The sequence below is a fragment of the Oncorhynchus masou genome, chromosome 33, assembly GCF_036934945.1.
Source record: "Oncorhynchus masou masou isolate Uvic2021 chromosome 33, UVic_Omas_1.1, whole genome shotgun sequence".
NCBI lineage: Eukaryota > Metazoa > Chordata > Actinopteri > Salmoniformes > Salmonidae > Oncorhynchus > Oncorhynchus masou.
In genome coordinates, this window is record NC_088244.1 from 43,942,907 (window position 1) to 43,963,505 (window position 20,599).

Genomic DNA, 20,599 nt, shown 5'->3' on the forward strand with positions numbered 1-20,599 from the left:
AAGCCGATTCTAGATGTAATTTTGGATTGGAGATGCTTAATGTGAGTCTGGAAGGAGAGTTTACAGTCTAACCAGACACCTAGGTATTTATAGTTGTCCACATATTCTAAGTCAGAACCGTCCAGAGTAGTGATGCTAGTCCGGCGGGTGCGGGCAGCGATCGGTTGAAAAGCATGCATTTAGTTTTACTAGCATTTAAGAGCAGTTGGAGGACACCGGAGTGTTGTATGGCATTGAAGCTCGTCCGGAGGTTTGTTAACACAGTGTCCAAAGAAGGGTCAGAAGTATACAGAATGGTGTCGTCTGCGTAGAGGTGGATCAGAGAATCACCAGCAGCAAGAGCGACATCAATGATATATACAGAGAAAAGAGTCAGCCTGAGAATTGAATCCTGTGGCACCCCAGAGGTCCGGACACCCCAGAGGTCCGGACAACAGGCCCTCTGACTTGACACACTGAACTCTGAGAAGTAGCTGGTGAACCAGGCGAGGCAGCCATTTGGGAAACCAAGACTGGCTGTTGAGTCTGCCAATAAGAATGTGGTGATTGACAGAGTCAAAAGCCTTGGCCAGGTCGATGAATACGGCTGCACAGTACTGTCTTTTATCGATGGTGGTTATGATACCGTTTAGTACCTTGAGCGTGGCTGAGGTCCATCCATGCTCTGAAACCAGATTGTATAGCGGAGAATGTACGATGGGATTCCAAATGGTCAGTGATCTGTTTATTAACTTAGCTTTCAAAGACCTTAGAAAGGCAGGGCAGGATGGATATAGGTCTGTAACAGTTTGGGTATAGAGTGTCTATCCCTTTGAAGAGGGGGATGACCACGGCAGCTTTCCAATCTTCGGGGTTCTCAGACGATACGAAAGAGGTTGCACAGGCTACTAATAGGGGTTGCAACAATTGAAGGATAATTTTAGAAAGAGAAGGTCCAGATTGTCTAGACCAGCTGATTTGTAGAGGTCCACATTTTGCAGCTCTTTCAGAACATCAGCTATCTGGATTTGGGTGAAGGAGAAGCAGGGGGGCTTGGGCAAGTTGCTGCGGGGGGTGCAGAGCTGTTGGCCGGGGTAGGGGTAGCTAGGTGGAAAGCAAGGTCAGCCGTAGAAAAATGCTTATTGAAATTCTCGATTATCATGGATTTATCAGTGGTGACAGTGTTTCCTAGCTTCAGTGCAGTGGGCAGCTGGGAGGAGGTGCTCTTACTCTCCATAGACTTTAGTGTCCCAGAACTTTTTGGAGTTAGTGCTACAGGATACAAATTTATGTTTGAAGAAGCTAGCCTTTGCTTTTCTAACGGTCTGTGTATATTGGGTCCTAACCTCCCTGAAAAGTTGCATATTGTGGGGGCTATTCGATGCTAATGCAAAACACCACAAGATGTTTTGTGCTGATCAAGGGCAGTCAAGTCTGGAGTGAAGCAAGGGCTATATCTGTTCTTAGTTCTACATTTTTTGAATGGGGCATGCTTATTTAAGAGGTTGAGGAAAACACTTTTAAAGAACAACCAGGCATCCTCTACTGACGAGATGAGGTCAATATCCTTCCAGGATACCCGGGCCTGGTCGATTAGAAAGGCCTAGCTCAGGGTGGTCTTAATGACCGTTCCACAGGATCCATGTTCATTCATTTTTTATGGTTCATTGAACAAGCAGTGTTTAAACCCTTTACAATGAAGATCTGTGACGTTATTTGGATTTTTACAAATTATCTTTTTAAAGACAGGGTCCTGAAAAAGGGGCGTTTCTTATTTTGCTGAGTTTATAACCCCACTGTCACCATGGGCCACTCTGTTCACAACATTGACATCAGCAAACCGCTCTCCCATACAACGCTTACACGTGGTCTGAGGTTGTAAGGCTGGTTGGATGTACTGCCAAATTCTCTAAAATGACGAATTGGTCTCCAAGGGCATAGAAAGGAACAAATTCTCTGCCAAAAGCTCTGGTGGACATTCCTACATTCCTGCCAATTGCATGCTCATCAACTTGAAACATGGCATTGTATTGTGTGACAAAACTGCACATTTTTGAGTGGCCTTGTGTTATGCTCACGCTGTTTAAATCAGCTTCTTGACATGCCACACCTGTCAGGTGGATGGATAATCTTGGCAAAGTGGAAATGCTCACCAACATGGATGTAAGCACATTTGTGCACCAAATCTGAAAGAAATATGTTTTTTGTGCATATGGAACATTTCTGGGATCTGTCACTTTACATGTTGCGTTTATTTGGTCAGTATTGTAAAGGCTAATTAATAGTTATGAGCTGTCCTACATAACTGCACTGAAAACAAAAAAGGATATCTAAGAAAAGTTTTAAACGATTTATTAGGGATGAAATATGTTTGTCTGATATGTTTGTCGCCTATCCTATGGCAATTTTATTTGATTGTCATTTTAACTCACCAGATGAAATTAGCTGTAATTCTAGTTATCAAAGGAATAGTTATGCATTGGTAGCGTAATTGTATCGGATGAAGCACATCCACGTGAGACACTGACAATTGATCGAACCATAGGCTCCGCGCACTGTACAGTTTGGTGCGTTCATCTCTCCAATTCCCAGAGAAGCCAACCCGTGAACATTGAGCAGCAGCATGCGTTACTTGTGCGACTATTCTCCTTGTTCTGCCATGATGAATGTGGTTGATACATATTAATTTGAGAAACGACAAGCAGTCCAGGGAGATAAGACGCTCAACGTTGATACCTGTGAGAGCTATGAGTGGGGAGGTAACGAGAAGGATTCGAAAAAGACATGGATTAAAAAACTTCAAGCAGAGATGGAGTGAGTAGATGACATGAATTTATAGGCTAAGAAGTTTTAAACATGTTCGCATTGAGAATAAATGAATGAATGACTGATTGTATGACAAGTTTTGTAAAAATGTAAGTGTACATTTACTGAGAAAGTGGCTTCAATCAAGTCACTACTCGCGTTCCGGCGGTGCCAACAGCAGGCAGGTTTCCATTGACCAGTTTATTCGACAACAGCAACGTCGCAACAAACAAATATTTGCGCCGTGTGTAATGGAAACCGCAGATGAGACATTTTCTTAAGATCGACAACAATTGTATATCCGTTAGACGGGTCGATTTATCTTGTCTAACTTGTCTTTGCGACAAAAATGGAAACGTAGTTTTTTTATTGAACCTTTTATATTTACGGTACACGGGGATGGTGATGTCAACGTAACTATGAAGCGCCACTCCACCCACATGTAGAACTAATTCGAAATGTTTGCCTGCTAAATGTATTTCAACTGTAAAAATGATTATTTGCAGGATCCTTGTCCTGATATTTAACAATGGCGGAATTACTTTGCTTGTGTGATTGGTTGGAAGCAAGTTTCACCATCTAATCATTTCAAGTCTACAGGAGTGGAAGTTTCATAATGGCACTGCCCGTGGCGATATGTTGGCACATGGAATTAGAATGCCAAATGTTAGTCAATTCTAACATTTTATCCATGAAGGCTTTTGAGGGCTACCTGATATATAGGTGGGAGGGCATGCAGGCCTGTCTTCAGTGTATTAATGCGCAATTTACCTAAATGGGTCATGGAATCGCTTCAAACACATTTACATTTTGACACTCGGTTTTCTGAAAGTGTTTATTTCCTACGACCACGTTCCATCCACCGTTTTTACATGAGTTAAGTCATACCAGGAAACGGGATGTTTCGTTACAATTTTACAAATGCAGACAATTTCTTCAACATGGTGTGATCTTTGTTGTTTAAATTGCTAGACATGGCAGTGAAAACGCCTTTATGCGCAAATATTGATATAACTATCATATTGAAGTAAACGTGGAGTCACGCTGTTGATTATTTTGATGGTAGGAAGTGGAGATGAAATATGACCAAAGGTATGGAGACACCTGCTTGTCGAACATTATTCACTGATGTTGGGCGATTAGGCCTGTCACAGTGGGTGTTCCAATTCATCCCAAAGGTGTTCGATGGGGTTGAAGTCAGGGCTCTGTGCAGGCCAGTCAAGTTCTTTCACACCATTCTGAAACAGGAAAGGGCCTTCTCCAAACCGTTGCCACAAAGTTGGAAGCACAGAATATTCTAGAATGTCATTGTATGATGTAGCACTGGAACTAAGGGCCTAGCCTGAACCATGAAAACAGCCCCAGAACATTATTCATACTCCAAACTTTATTTGGCACCATGCAGTCGGGCAGGTAGCTTTCTCCTGGCATCCACCAAACCCATATTTGTCCATCGGACTGACAGATTGTGAAGCATGATTCATCATATCGGGGTTCCCGAGTTGCGCAGCGGTCTAAGGCACTGCATCTTAGTGTGAGGCATCACTACAGTCCCTGGTTCGAAACCGGGCTGTTTCACATCCGACCATGATTGGAAGTCCCATAGGGCGGCCAGTGTCATCCGGGTTTGGCTGGGGTAGGCCGTCATTGTAAATAAGAATTTGTTCTTAACCTTTTATTTAACGAGGCAAGTCAGTTAAATAAAATCATTCCAGAGAATGCGTTTCCACTGCTCCAGAGTTTTAAGCAAGCAAGCTTTACGCCACCCCAGCTGACACTTGGCATTGCGCATGGTGATCTTAAGCTTGTGTGTGGCTGCTCGGCCATGGAAACCCATTTCATGAAGCTCCCAACGAACAGTTCTTATGCAGACATTGCTTGAGTGTTGCAACTGAGGACAGACTATTTTTACTTGCTTCAGCACTTGGCGTTTCTGCTCAAATCAAATTTCATTTGTCACATACACATGGTTAGCAGATGTTAATGCGAGTGTAGCGAAATGCTTGTGCTTCTAGTTCCGACAATGCAGTAATAACCAATGAGTAATCTAACCTAACAATTCCACAACTACTACCTTATACACACATGTATCCGAAATAACCAAATCCACTCATTTGAATCTGTCCATTTTCTTCCGTTCACCAGTCCATTTTGAACGTGTTAAAAATGTCGTCATTTGACAAGGAATTTAGCTTGTGTATCCCACCAGGTAGATGCAGAAGTAAATGCCTATAAAAGCGTATGTGCACTCAGCATGCGTGTGTGGAGGGAGTGGTCTGAACGCAATTAAGACATGAAGGGGAAAGGAAATGTAGGGAGCAGAACTGTGATGCTTGGTTTCTTTTTTGTTGTGTCCCAAATGGAACAGTGGAGCACGTCAACGTTTTTTTCAAGACATCAATTACGAACAAATGGTTTTACAGTATTTGAACAAAATGTGATCTCTGGTTAAAGATAGAATTTTGACGTCCTTCTCGATTACTCATGCCCATCCCTAGTGGGGGAGCACTCTTGACAAACACGGGATACTTGAGCGTGAATCCCAGCAGCGTTGCGTTTCACACACTTAAACCAGTGCACCAGGCACCTACTACTTTTCAAAGGCACTTAATATTTTGCCCTGCAACCCAGAATGGCACATACAATGTCTCAATTGTCTCGAGGCTTAGTCTTTAACCTGTCTTTTCCACTGAAAGGGATTTTACAGGTTACATCAATAATGGATCATAGCATTCACCTGCTCAGTCTCATGGAAAGAGCAGGTGTTCCTGTTTTGAACACTCGGTGTATGCATTTATATGTATGCTATGTGAATTTAGGCTTGTAAATAATGATTAGGATTTTGCATACTAGTGCATCAAACAAACGAACAACCGTCAAACATATGAGCCCTTTAATTTGAGCTTTTTGTGGCCAACTTATGTTCAAAGTTTTGGGCTTGATGTATTTGATCTACAAAGGCTGTAACAAGTTCCTGTTATAGGTCCTAGGCCCATAACTGCTATGATTTGATAGTAATGGACTAACATACAGTGCCTTCAGAAAGTATTCAAACCCCTTGACTTTTCACATTTAGTTGTTTTACAGCCTTAATAAAAAAACATATTTACATTGCCTGCCACACACACACACACACACACACACACACAATACCCCATAATATCAAAGCGGAATTGTTTTTTTGAAAATGTTACTTATTCTTTATAAATCTGAAATGCTTTTTAATCAATAAGTATTCAACCCCTTTTTATGCCAAGCCTAAATAATTCAGGAGTCAAGATTTGCTTATCACATGGACTCACTGTGTGCAATAGTGTTTAACATGATTTTTGAATGACTACCTCCTCTCCGTACCCCACACATACAATTATCTGTAAGGTCCCTGAGTCGAGCAGTGAATTATCAACACAGATTTAACCCCAAAGACCATGGGAGGCTTGGAAAGAAGGCCACATATTGGTAGAAGGGTAATAAAAAAAAGCAGATCTTGTATATCCCTTTGAGAATGGTGAAGTTATTAATTGCACTTTGGATGGTGTATCAATACAACCAGTGACTACAAAGAAACCGGTGTCCTTCCAACTCAGTTGCCAGAGAGGAAGGAAACCACTGAGGATGGACCAACTTCGTAGTTACTCAACAATACTCACCTAATTGGCAGAGTGAAATGAAGGAAGCCAGTGCAGAATATAAAATTCCAAAACATGCTTCCTGTTTGCAACAAGGCACTAATGTAATACTGCAAAAAAATGTGGTAAAGTAATTTGCTTTTTGTCCTGAATAAAGTGTTATGTTTGCGGCAGATACAAGACATTACTCAGTACCACTCAGTATTTAAGCATAGTGGTGGCTGCATCATGTTATTGGTATGCTTGTCATTGTTAAGGGCTAGGGACTTTCAGGATAAAAAAGAAAGAGCAAAGCACAGGCAAGTTCACTGAATTCACTTTTCAGCAGAACCTAAACCACAAGGCCAAATCTACATTAGCGTTGCGTACCAAGAGGACAGTGAATGTTCCTGAGTGACCGAGTTAGTTATGACTTATCTATTTGAACATCTATGGCAAGACCTGAAAATAGTTGTCTAGTAATGATCAACTAATTTGCCAGAGCGTGAAGAATTTTGAAAGGAATAAGTAAATGTTGGTGGAAGCTCTTAGACTTAAGGTGTCAGCATTAGTCAGCAAAAGCATGACCGTTTGGTTACGCAATGGGAGGGGTATAGACAGAGTAAATTTATCATACATACATTTGGAAGCTATGCTCACCGTAACCATAATACTTAGCACCCTAACAACCACTCATTCGGATTAGAAACACAATATATTTACAGGTAGATGTCTTTCTCTGTTCTCTCTGAAACCACTCGATCCCGGCTATGGGAGGTAGTTTGACGCAAGTCTCTGGTTGTCCACCAAAGGTCACATTTTCCTTAGTTGTAGGCTTCTGTCTGGGAGTGTTCTTTAGAATTGATACTTCAGGTGTTCCACATTGGTGAGGGATCTGTTCTTCCCTCTCGTCTTTGGTCACATGTCCTAGACTAATTTACATACACAGCTGCAGACTGAATGTTTGGAGTCTTTACCTTCTTCACTCATTGAGAGTTTGAGGGTCCTACCATTCTCAGCTTTGTAGTCACTGCTCCACGCTGTCTGGTCTTGTAGTTTTAACCATTTCAACGTGTAGGCCACTGCCTCACGTTCTCTGGTCTGTATTTAAATTCTCAGTGAGTCATTTTAAGCACTCTGGCCTGAAAGGTGGTCCATTATGTTGACACGAACTCTGACCTCATTAGGGGCGTGGCTTAGTGTACATTTGATTTTTTTCAGTTTCATATTTAATCATTCAAGTTTTACAACATTTAAATGGTCATCTGATATACCGTGTGAAAACTCTTAAAAGTTGATGTTTCCATTATAACATCTTTCAGATTTTTAATGACATCACAAAATATACATTAATTTCCCATATTCAATTTCTCATCATTATCAACATTCGGAGGATGAAATATGTTGTCCACTGTTTGATGTTGAAGTTCTTGGGCGGTAAACTCTTCATAAGAGTCACCCAAACTAGGCCACAAAGGGTATCTTCTGCTGCCTATGGTTTACAATGGGTGAATTGTCACAAAACCCCCACATCCATCCCTCTCCCCCTCTGCTGGGGAGGGAGTGCGCTGATCCACTAAACCTGATCCTTTGGATCCTCATAGGATAGTCATGACTAGGGATGCACGATATATCGGTGAACATATCGGAATCGGCCGATATTAGCTAAAAATGCCAAAATCGGTATCGGTCCAATGTCCAGTTTAACGCCGATGTCAAAGCTACCGTGCATACCTATATAGCGTAGGCACATGACGTAATAATGGCACGTACAATTTTGTGCAACACAGCATTCCTAACCTAGCCCACACATGGTGTGCTGTGTGGCTTGAGCAGTCATTTTGAAACAGTAAGACATTTTCAGTGAGACAACTTAGACAAAATCCATTAACTTCTTGGAACTCTAGGGGCGCAATTTCATTTTTGGATGAAAAACGTTCCCGTTTTAAACAAGATATTTTGTCACAAAAAGATGCTCGACTATGCATATAATTGCTATTGTTCGAAAGAAAACACTCTGACGTGTCCAGAAATACAAAGATCTTCTCTGTGCGTGCCCTTTAACGTGAGCTTCAGGCAAAACCAAGATGAGATGGCATCCAGGAAATGACAAGGATTTTTGAGGCTCTGTTTGTCATGATCTCCTTATATGGCTGTGAACGCAAGAGGAATGAATCAACCCTCTCTGTCGTTTCCCCAAGGTGTCTGCAGCATTGTGACGTATTTGTAGGCAGATCATTGGAAGATTGACCATAAGAGACCACATTTACCACGTGTCCGCCCGGTGTCCTGCGCCGAAATTGGTGCGCAAAAGTCACCTGCCAGTATTTTTCCAAGGAATACAGAGAGGAAAGCAAGCTTCCACGAACTGCATGTCAATGAAGAGATATGTGAAAAAACACCTTGAGGACTGATTCCAAACAACGTTTGCCATGTTTCGGTCGATATTATGTAGTTAATCCGGAAAAAGTTTTACGTTGTAGGTGACTGCATTTTCGGTTCGTTTCAGTAGCCAGGCGCAATGTAGAAAACGGAACGATTTCTCCTACACACAGACGCTTTCAGGAAACACTGCGCATTTGGCATGTGACTGAGAGTCTCCTCATTGAAAACATCAGAAGCTCTTCAAAGGTAAATGATTTTATTTATTTGGTTATCTGGCTTTTGTGAAAATGTTGCGTGCTACATGCTACACAAAATGCTATGCTAGCTTTGCATACTCTTACACAAATTAGTCCATTTCTATGGTTCAAAAGCATATTTTGAAAATCTGAGATGACAGTGTTGTTAAGAAAAGGCTAAGCTTGAGAGCAGATGCATTATTTTCATTTTATTTGCGATTTTCAGAAATCGTTAACGTTACATTATGCTAATGAGCTTCAGGCTATAACTGTATACAGGTTTTTTTCATAGCCAAACGTGAACAAAACGGAGCGATTTGTCCTACACAAATAATATTATTTTGAAAAACTGCACATTTGCTATGTAACTGAGAGTCTCCTCATTGAAAACATCCGAAGCTCTTCAAAGTTAATGATTTTATTTATTTGGTTATCTGGTTTTTGTGAAAATGTTGCGTGCTAAATGCTACTCAAAATGCTATGCTAGCTTTGCATACTCTTACACAAATTAGTCCATTTCTATGGTTCAAAAGCATATTTTGAAAATCTGAGATGACAGTGTTGTTAAGAAAAGGCTAAGCTTGAGAGCAAACGCATTATTTTAATTTTATTTGCGATTTTCAGAAATCGTTAACGTTGCGTTATGCTAATGAGCCTGAGGCTTTAGTCACGATCCCGGATCCGGGATGGGGAGTTTCAAGAGGTTAAAGCCAAGTTAATGGAATCGATTGCCCTTGACAATCAACCGTTCTGCCGTGGGTGATGTTGGCTTTTGCCAACTGGGCGAGCACCGGTACACACTACCAAGTGCACTATTTTTCAGATGTTGTCCTACTGGAGTTGCACAGTAATCGTGTCACTGCGATTAGCTTCACGACATGCATACTATGGAATGCCGTTTGGGTCTTCGAGTGTGAAAAAATAACCAGTGGCACTGTCAAATCTGTACAAAAAAGTCTGCAAAGACCAGCCACGAACGATGTGTTTACAATACCACGTTGGTAATAACGCATTATTAGTTTGACCGCAATTTCTGGGCTAGCTAACTTTAGCTTGGTACCTAGCTAGCACCAATACAACCAGCCTGAAAACAATGGTTATTAGAACCTGCAGTCATTTTCATTATTCTTAACAATTATTTAGGGATCCTTGTAAGTATTGTTGTTCGCCTATTGAAATTGAACTTCAGTTCATGAAAATAAATAGCTAGCCAGCTAATTAACCCTGTTGCCAAACGCTAGCTGGCTGCTTATAACGTTAGCTTATCTGGCTAGTGAGGCTCGACCGGACCGGGTTATGTGTTGTGAAGCTAGCCACAATAAGGATTAGTCACAATTGTGGAATTTGCGGTTTGCCTTCGAAATAAGTGTCATTGATGCAAATAATAAAAGAATATGCCATACTTTTATTCTGAAGTCCACTTGTGGCTAATCCTTATTCATGCTAATTTCACCGATGGATTTGACCACAATTAATCAAACAAGAACTGTCTTATAAATTAAGGTTATTTTAGATGACACCTAGCTATATAGTTAACTATAGCTACTGAAACAGTGTCGTGTTACACGTCAAATAGTGTTATTTGACGTGCATCGTTTTTGACACGCAAAGACCCAAACGGCGTTCCATAGAAATCCTGGTTGAGAATGAAACAAAACAGCACAGAAGGTAAGTTGAAGAAATCATTTTTGATGATGTCTTACTGGTAATGGGGACATGCGTAAATGCCAACAAAATAACCGTTTGGTCAGTGTGGTGTGACCTTTTTATATTAACTAGGCAAGTCAGTTAAGAACAAATTCTTATTTACAATGACGTCCTGGACGACGCTGGGTCAACTGTGTGCCGCCCTATGGGACTCCCAATCACGGCCGGATGTGATACAGCCTGGATTCAAAACAGAGACTGTAGTGACGCCTCTTGCACTGAGATGCAGTGCCTTAGACCGCTGCGTGTGTAACTACTTAACTGTACTAGAATGCTTCAAAGGCCGCAAAAATAGAAAATATCGGTCTAGTTTTTTTTGGCAAGGAAAATATTGGATATCGGTATCGGCCAAAAATGTCATTGGTTCTTCACAGTGCATTTCTGAAACCGCAGAACCTAAACCTTGAAGCACTGACTTTAGCGGTCTATCTTGGTCATATTTCAAGTGCAATAATACTTTAGTACATTACATAAAGATAAAGGTTTAGGGAGGAAGAGAGAGTGAGCGAGAGCCTTGCCAGAATGAGAAGCTACCAATCCCTAATTGGATTGAGTTGAGGCTTGTTGGCTGTCAAGAGAAGATGTTGTAACATGTTATGTAACCTGAAGGGCAGGCAGCACACCCTGTGATGGAGAATGAATTCTTTACACCTACGACGCAGTATATAAGCCTGGCTGTTCTCATGTTCTTCTAGCGGCCCTGCTACGCTACAGCCATCGGGCATTGATATCAGCTATCAGCCAGTAAATGAATGCTTCCTTTGAAATTAAAGCTGCTATGCTGCCCACATCCAATGGCAGCATCCAAGCTCAAGAATTGCTGATGCTCAATTCTTGATGGCTGACGCGTGCATTAATTCCGTATTGGGAATTCAAATAATGATTAATTAAGTTGATTTGTTGCATATACACCACTTGTTATTTTACAAAAATGTATTAAGTCAAATAGCTACTAGCGAGCAGAAACTCTTGCTCGCTACATTTGACTATTTTCACAATGTAAACAAAAGCAACTTGTGTATTAGAGGATCATTTAGGTCAACCACTAGCTGGAAAAAAAGCTATTGTACTTAATCAATGAAAATGGTATAGTTGAGGAAAATAAAGACGCTCTTCCCCTCTGCACCTCTCCCCTCAAAGCAAAGCGACACGTATAGTGGCGCTGAAGTGTAATGCAGAGTTTCCCAACCTTCCACTTATTATATAGGAAATTCCAGAACTAGCATACCTGATTCAAATAATGAAGAGCTTGGTGATTACTTGACTTATTGAGTCAGGTGTGAGATTTTGTATTGAGCAAAACACATCCTTGGTAGTCCAAGTGTAATGCTTGCGAATTAGTGGTAAATAAATATGTAGAAAAAGGAAGCACATAATGTCCCAACTGTTGTTTCTCAGTGGTTTCATATAGACCTACAGATATCCAACAATGTGTCTTTGTCAGGCCCAAATTATGTGTCCAGTGCAGCTAGCAAGGGAGTCTATTTGGGCAACTGTGAGAAGAGGCGTAAATTGGCGAGAAACGGTCAGTGTTCTGGTGAGCATAAGTTGAGTAGGTATGTAGTAATGATTAGGTGACATTTAATCTCTTTACCTGTGTTCAAACATTTTTGTGAACTCCATTTTACACACAGACAACACAATATAAACCAGGGATTGGCAACTTTGATGGGGGCCACAAAAAAAATGAAATCATCATGAGAGGCCGCAGTGGCTCGCAGGTCTTCATACCCACATCCATACCCCCCATTTTAGCGGCCCCCCTCTTGACAGGGGAGAGAAGAAAAGTAAGTTATAATTTACTGCAGTTCTACATTTTAAACAGGGCATGGAGAAAATATTGCAGGTTTTCTGCAATTCTACACATTTTGCCATGGGGCGGGGAGAGAAATTAGTAGTTTTTATAGCTAATTTCCAGACATTCTACACATTTTGCCATAGGCAGTGGATAATTGTTTGCAGTTCGATACCAGAGTGAGAGTAACTAACAAAATCAATGGGGCCCCCCTAGTTGGTAATTCAACCATGATTACTATATAAGTTTAGATAGCTGAAACTGAATAAAGAGTCCATGTATTCATTTGGTGGTTCTGTTGGAAAAGTAGCCTGAGTCACTGACTAGAGCAAATGCATAACTGAAGCTCTTTAGGCAGTTACAGTTGGGCAAAAAAGTATTTAGTCAGCCACCAATTGTGCAAGTTCTCCCACTTAAATTACAGAGGCCTGCAATTTTCATCATAGCTCCACTTCAACTATGACAGACAAAATGAGAAAAAAAATCCAGAAAATCACATTGTAGGATTTTTAATGAATTTTTTTGGAAATTATGGTGGAAAATAAGTATTTGGTCACCTACAAACAAGCAAGATTTCTGGCTCTCACAGACCTGTAACTTCTTCTTTAAGAGGCTCCTCTGTCCTACACTCGTTACCTGTATTAATGGCTGTTTGAACTTGTTATCAGTATAAAGGACACATGTCCACAACCTCAAACAATCACACTCCAAACTCCACTATGGCCAAGACCAAATAGCTGTCAAAGGACACCAGAAACAAAGTTGTAGACCTGCACCAGGCTGGGAAGACTGAATCTGCAATAGGTAAGCAGCTTGGTTTGAAGAAATCAACTGTGGGAGCAATTATTAGGAAATGGAAGACATACAAGACCACTGATAATCTCCCTCGATCTGGAGCTCTGCGCAAGATCTCACCCCGTGGGGTCAAAATGATCACAAGAACGGTGAGCAAAAATCCCAGAACCACACGGGGGGACCTAGTGAATGACCTGCAGAGAGCTGGGACCAAAGTAACAAAGCCTACCATCAGTAACACACTATGCCGCAAGGGGCTCAAATCCTGCAGTGCCAGACGTGTCCCCCTGCTTAAGCCAGTACATGTCCAGGCCCGTCTGAAGTTTGCTAGAGAGCATTTTGGATGATTCAGGAGAAGATTGGGAGAATGTCATATGGTCAGATGGTAAAAACTCAAATCGTTGTGTTTGGAGGACAAAGAATGCTGGGTTGCATCCAAAGAACACCATACCTACTGTGAAGCATGGGGGTGGAAACATCAGGCTTTGGGCCTGTTTTTCTGCAAAGGGACCAGGACGACTGATCCATGTAAAGGAAAGAATGAATGGGGCCATGTATCGTGAGATTTTGAGTGAAAACCTCCCATCAGCAAGGGCATTGAAGATGAAATGTGGCTGGGTCTTTCAGCATGACAATGATCCCAAACACACCACCCGGGCAACGAAGGAGTGGCTTCGTAAGAAGCATTTCAAGGTCCTGGAGTGGCTTAGCCAGTCTCCAGATCTCAACCCCATAGAAAATCTTTGGAGGGAGTTGAAAGTCTGTGTTGCCCAGCAACAGTCTCAAAACATCACTGCTCTAGAGGAGATCTGCATGGAGGAATGGGCCAAAATACCAGCAACAGTGAGTGGAAACCTTGTGAAGACTTACAGAAAACGTTTGACCTCTGTCATTGCCAACAAAGGGTATACAACAAAGTATTGAGAAACTTTTGTTATTGACCAAATACTTATTTTCCACCATAGTTTTCAAATAAATTCATTAAAAATCCTACAATGTGACTTTCTGGATTTTTTTTCTTCTCATTTTGTCTGTCATAGTTGAAGTGTAGCTATGATAAATATTACAGGCCTCTCTCATATTTAAGTGGGAGAACTTGCACAATTAGTGGCTGACTAAATACTTTTTTTGCCCCACAGTATATAGCTGAAATGAGGTATGGCATAACTCAGATCTTGACTATTTTCACACTTTTCAAATCGCCCAAAAGTTATATGGACACCCTTTCAAATGATTAGATTCGGTTATTTCAGCCACAACCATTGCTGACAGATGTATGAAGTTGAACACACAACAGCCATGCCATCGCCATAGACAAACTTTGGTAGTATAATGGCCTTACTGAAGAGCTCAGTGACTTTCAAAGTGGCACCGTCATAGGATGCCACCTTTCCAACAAGTCAGTTCATCAAATTTCTGTCTTTGCTAGAGGTGCCCTAGTCAACAGTAAGTGCTGTTATTGTGAAGTGGAAATGTTTAGTAGCAACAACGGCTCAGCTGCGAAGTTGTAGGCCACACAAGCTCACAGAACGGGACTGCGAAGTGCTGAAGTGCATAGCGCCTAAATCGTCTGTCCTCAGTTGCAACACCCATTACTGAGTTCCAAACTGCCTCTGGAAGCAACGTCAGCACAAGAACTGTTCGTCGGGACCTTCATGAAATGGGTTCCTATGGCCGAGCAGCCGCACTCAGGCCTAAGACCACCATGCGCAATGCCAAGCGTCAGCTGGAGAGGTGTAAAGCTCGCCACCTTTGGACTCTGGAGGGATAGCAGGGATTATAGAAAATTAACACAGGTCTAATAAACAATGTCTCAAGCACAAGCCCACGTGCTAGTGAGTATCCAGCTAATATTTTTATTTCAAGCTTAGCCAACTTGGATCTTATTTACTATGTTATGAACACCATTCTGTCCGTCTCCAACTGTTTGAACAGCATGCTAGCCTGTCCACTTTGTTCAGATGTTGAAATCAAGGGCCCTACATTAGTTGAGAATTCTTTGTAACTGTTTTATGCTTTTGAATGTTTTATACTAGCTGTTTAGTATTTTGTCTTTATTTGACAAAAATACTGCTAGCGCTATGTGGTACCGCAATGTGCGAGGACAAACTGGACAGTACTTTTCCTGAATGAATGTTCATTGATACCTCAGTTTTTTTTGTGGTGTCTGCTCTGCTAGAAATTGAACATGATTTTACTGTAATAATGTGTTTTGGTGTCCATATGACCTATTTTTTATTTATTCTGTTGGACCAAACCTCAAATGCAAATTGCGATTTGAAACCGCTTGTCAGAGACTATGAAGTGATCTCATCTTTTTTTGTTGTGATAGGGAGGGGCTTGGTGTGTATGTAACCATAGAGAAAGAGGTTTCACTCTCGCCAAAGTAAACTCAATACGTTTCTATGCGCTTATTTTGAACCTAAGCTTGCCGCAAGCCTTCCTGCCTTTGGGACAATGACTCCTATTGTTACACCATGCCCAAACCGGATGTGCACGCCATCGTGTGCAAATTGATTTTTGTCCCCCCACACCAAACGCGATCATGACACTCAGGTTAAAATATCAAAAACAAACTCTGAACCAATTATATTAATTTGGGGACAGGTCGAAAAGCATTAAAGATTTATGGCAATTTAGCTAGCTAGCTTGCAGTTGCTAGCTAATTAGTTCTATTTAGTTAGCTTGCTGTTGCTTGCTAATTTGTCCTGGGATATAAACGTTGAGTTATTTTAGCTGAAATGCACCAAGTCCTCTATGCTGTCAATTAATCCACACAAAAATGGTCAACCGAATTGTTCCTAGTTATTTCCTTCCAGTCTTATTTATTTTAAATTGGCATCTCTTTCATAAGGTGTATTACCACGACCGACCGACCTCAGTTCATCTTTCAATCACCCTCGTGGGTATAACCAATGAGGAGATGGCACGCGGGTATCTGCTTCTGAGGAGATTGGAGAGGCAGGACTTGCACCGCGTTCACCGTCACAAATAGAACTGACTTCTATTTCAGCGCTTGGCAACGCAGACGCTTGTTGGAGCACGTGAGCCGTGTGGGTGCAATGATTGAAAAACATTGCATGTGTAAATGTAATATGTGGACGCAAGCATTGCATGAGCATCTTGTCATTATATACTTATATCTGGTGTAACAGGGAAGGTGCACAGCATAGGAAGAGCAAACGAGATGAAAAAGACATGAGAACAATCGGACAAACGCTCATCAAAATTAAAAATCCCAAAAAACCTTGATTCTGTGTCATAGACATTTGGAATATAGTGTAAAAACATACATTGAAATGAATCAAAATCGATATATTTCCCAGCCCTAGCTGAACTGTGCATGTTTTGTCATTTTGTTTCCACAGTGCTTGGTCTGTAAACCATAATGGTGAGCATGGAAATAAAATTGGACACATGTTCAGTCATTTTGGTTGACTGCAAACACTGTAGTGTTTGTTAATGGTTGAACTGTTACACACACACTAGGTAATGTCATTGGTGGACAATTTATCAACTGGCAAACCATGTGGTCATTTTGTCCATAAGCCAACCTATGTATTGCTCTGGACAGTTTTGTTGGTTCAGTATGTTTCAATAAGGTGGAACCTCTGGCATTGTGGGAACTTTATGACAAACCAGTTTTACAGAATGACTTTCCCCTGGACAGGTGAGCAACCTCAAGGTGCTGCCAATGGGAAAGAGAAAGGCGCCCCATCATGTGACCTCAGTGAGTAGTTACAGTAGGCCTTATTGGGCACAGTACACATTTTTTACTTTGACTCTACCTTTAGCTCTAGGAGTGTGTTCCATGGCTTTGTTTGGTCCAGGCGGCTTGTAACCATAAAAGCATACTGTTAACCAAATAAAGGTATCAAAAGTTTAAAGTGAAAATACACACATTAGAGATGTAATGATAACGCTCCACAGGTACCTCCAGTGTTTTCTTGTTTGAGCGTAGATTAGTTCGCTGATGACTAACCTATGAGCAAGGTCAGCACAGAATTGCAATATTCTACTTAGGCTGTTTCCATTGTTGTACATTTTATGATTTCACATTGTTTGAAGGGGTCCATATTTTAGCACATCAGTCACAGGGTCCTTGTTTTACTCTGGTCAATCTCAAGGCAGATGAATGTGAGGTTTAGGTGCCAAAGCTCCTGTAACAGGGTAACGCATTGGTCATGTTCAATAGGGCACTCCGTGTGTGTGTATGTATATATATATATATATACACATATATATTTTTATACATATATATGTATTTTTTTTTAACACGTTTTGCAACAGAAAAATAAGTGTTTCTTATTAGACAAGTACACCTAGTCCCTCCCGGTTTCAGTTAATTTTGTTCCGTTTGGTAACATGACCCTTGTGTAGGAGTTACTAATCATCTGTTGGTCCGGTGGTCCCTTCTAGGCACTGTCCAGCCTAGTGAGGATGAGGAGATTGAGAGAGGTGCCCTCAAGAGGCTCAGCACAATGTGGTCTTCATTCCGGGCCAAGCTCAACAGAGATCGTGAGTATAAGGCCTTAAAACGCTCCATGGAAACGTCTCGTTACATAAAAAAAAAATGTATTGTTTTCTATGAAGTACTTCCTATTTCTCACACACACAATAGTTTTTTTCTGCGCAGCCAGGACCATGATTTGGTCAGTATCCTAATGATTCCTGTAATGCAAGTGTCTGCCCAGGCCCTAGGCCTATTGCGGTGGGGCCTGCAGCTGTGATGAGTGAGCCACTCTCTATCCCTCTCCCCTGATGTGGGCTCAAAAAAAAGGCTTCTGATAGTATAACGTTTCAAAATCCAATTGCGGCTAAAACACAGCTTTGGAAGCAACTGTCGTTGAAACGACTTTCTGTGGGTATCATTTGTTTTCCTCAACTCTTAATATTAAGTTCAATAGCAATTATCTTACAACATAAATATTTGATATGGCTTTGAGATATGGAGCGCCCGACATGGGAATCAGCCACAGAGTGGATAGGGTAGTAGGCTTCAACAACAAAAAATTCAGGACATTCAATTTACTGTTAGATTAATACATAACTTTTTCAGTTGATGGAACCAGCACATGATTTGCCGCTGTACAGCAATAATGACCTGACCTGTGTCCCATAATGTACCTGTATTCCAAACAGAACCAGACTAATAATGACTAGCCATCTTTTAAATTAGTATGCCCTTGCAGGGCTTGACATTCAGGTAAATTTGCCAGGGCACACCAGGCCAGTGCCAACAGAAAGCTACTGGCCCAGGAAAACAGGGAAATGATGTCTTTAATTTACATTGATTGAACGAATCTGCACAATCTCAAAGGTGTTATTGTTCGTGGTTGTAAACATGTGTTTTCAGGTTTTCACTCTCAAAATAACACTTAAAAAAATTTAAAAATACAAAAACCTCAAATGCTAAAACCACATTAACTTCTTGCGTCGAGCAATCCCGGATCCGGGATCCTATTTATAGCCTCAAGCTCATTAGCATAACGCAACGTTAACTATTCATGAAAATCGCAAATGAAATGAAATAAAAATATTTGCTCTCAAGCTTAGACTTTTGTTAACAACACTGTCAACTCAGATTTTCAAAATATGCTTTTCAACCATAGCTAAACAAGCATTTGTGTAAGAGTATTGATAGCTAGCATAGCTATAAGCCTAGAATTCAGCCAGCAACATTTTCACAAAAACAAGAAAATCATTCAAATAAAATCATTTACCTTTGAAGAACTTCAGATGTTTTCAATGAGGAGACTCTCAGTTAGATAGAAAATGTTCAGTTTTTCAAAAAATATTATTTGTGTAAGACAAATCGCTCCGTTTTGTTCACGTTTGGCTATGAAAAAAACCTGTATCCAGCTCATTAGCATAACGTAACGTTAACTATTTATGAAAATCGCAAATGAAATGAAATGAATGTGCTAGCTCTCAAGCTTAGCCTTTTCTTAACAACACTGTCATCTCAGATTTTCAAAATATGCTTTTGAACCATAGCAAAACAAGCATTTGTGTAAGAGTATTGATATTTAGCGTAGCATTTAGCGGGCAACATTTGCACAAAAACCAGAAAAGGATTCAAATAAAATCATTTACCTTTGAAGAACTTCGGATGTTTTCAATCAGGAGACTCTCAGTTACATAGCAAATGTTCAGTTTTTCCTGAAAGATTCTTTGTGTAGGAGAAATCGCTCCGTTTTGTACATCACGTTTGGGTACCAAAAACAAACAAATTCAGTCATCAAAACGGCGAACTGTTTTCCAGATTAACTCCATAATATCGACTGAAACACGGCAAACGCTGTTTAGAATCAATCCTCAAGGTGTTTTTCACATATCTCTTCATTGATGTATCGTTCGTGGATGTCTACTTTCTCCACTGAATCGCTTGGAAAAAGACGTGCAGTTGAAGATGACGCACCAATTTTGACGGAGGACACCGGGCGGACACCTGGCAAATGTAGTCTCTTGTGGTCAATCTTCCAATGATATGCCTACAAATACGTCACAATGCTGCAGACACCTTGGGGAAACGATAGATTGGGCAGGCTCATTCCTTGCGCATTCACAGCCATATAAGGAGACAATGAAAAACAGAGCCTCAAATATCCTGCTCATTTCCTGTTTGAAGTTTCATCTTGGTTTCGCCTGTAGCATCAGTTCTGGGGCACTCACAGACAATATCTTTGCAGTTTTGGAAACGTCAGAGTGTTCTCTTTCCAAAGCTGTCAATTATATGCATAGTAGAGCATCTTTTTGTGACAAAATATTGCGCTTAAAACGGGCACGTTTTTTATCCAATAATGAAATAGCGCCCCATAAAGGAGATCCAGTTTGAGGTCTGGGAACAACAACAAGAAACAAGAAAGTTGCCCTTTACTTCAATTGCACTCTTAGCAAGAGATTGTTGTTTGGCTGCAGTGTTTTTGTGCTGTGCAATGTACAGTAGGCTACATGTGATGGCAGAGTTTGCTAAATAAATGCCTTTGCGATTGATGCAAATCATGATATCATTACTACTTGGCAGTCAATATATAATTGGGAAGATTTTTTGGTGGAAAGCCTTCAGAAATGTTAATTCAAACAGTGCATGATGACTGAATTGCGCATTGCAATGATTCAACCATGACTTCGGACTAAACTTTTTGAATAAATAGTTTGCATACCCATTGTTGCATACCCATGGATGTTTGAATAAATCTTTTTTTTTTTTTTTTTTTTAAACGGCAGAAACAAATATGAACAGCTACATTTTTTTTCACTGGCACCCTAGCGCCCAATTTAAAATG

At 40.9% G+C, this 20,599-nt stretch overlaps 1 protein-coding gene across 4 annotated transcripts in view; it reads left to right on the plus strand.

Annotated features, from left to right (window-relative positions):
- The window catches only part of LOC135527394 (DENN domain-containing protein 2D-like), a 44,526-nt gene that overhangs the window by 7,714 nt on the left and 16,213 nt on the right, over window positions 1-20,599 (plus strand). For 2 of the 4 annotated variants that reach the window (XM_064955912.1, XM_064955913.1), the window contains exons 1-3: window positions 2,524-2,793; window positions 16,981-17,040; window positions 17,730-17,828. In XM_064955912.1, coding sequence (XP_064811984.1) covers window positions 2,646-2,793; window positions 16,981-17,040; window positions 17,730-17,828 — 307 coding nt within the window. In that variant the 5' untranslated portion in view covers window positions 2,524-2,645. Of the gene's footprint in view, window positions 1-2,523; window positions 2,794-16,980; window positions 17,041-17,729; window positions 17,829-20,599 lie in introns of those variants that run through there. The other 2 variants (XM_064955915.1, XM_064955914.1) reach the window with 2 other exon arrangements.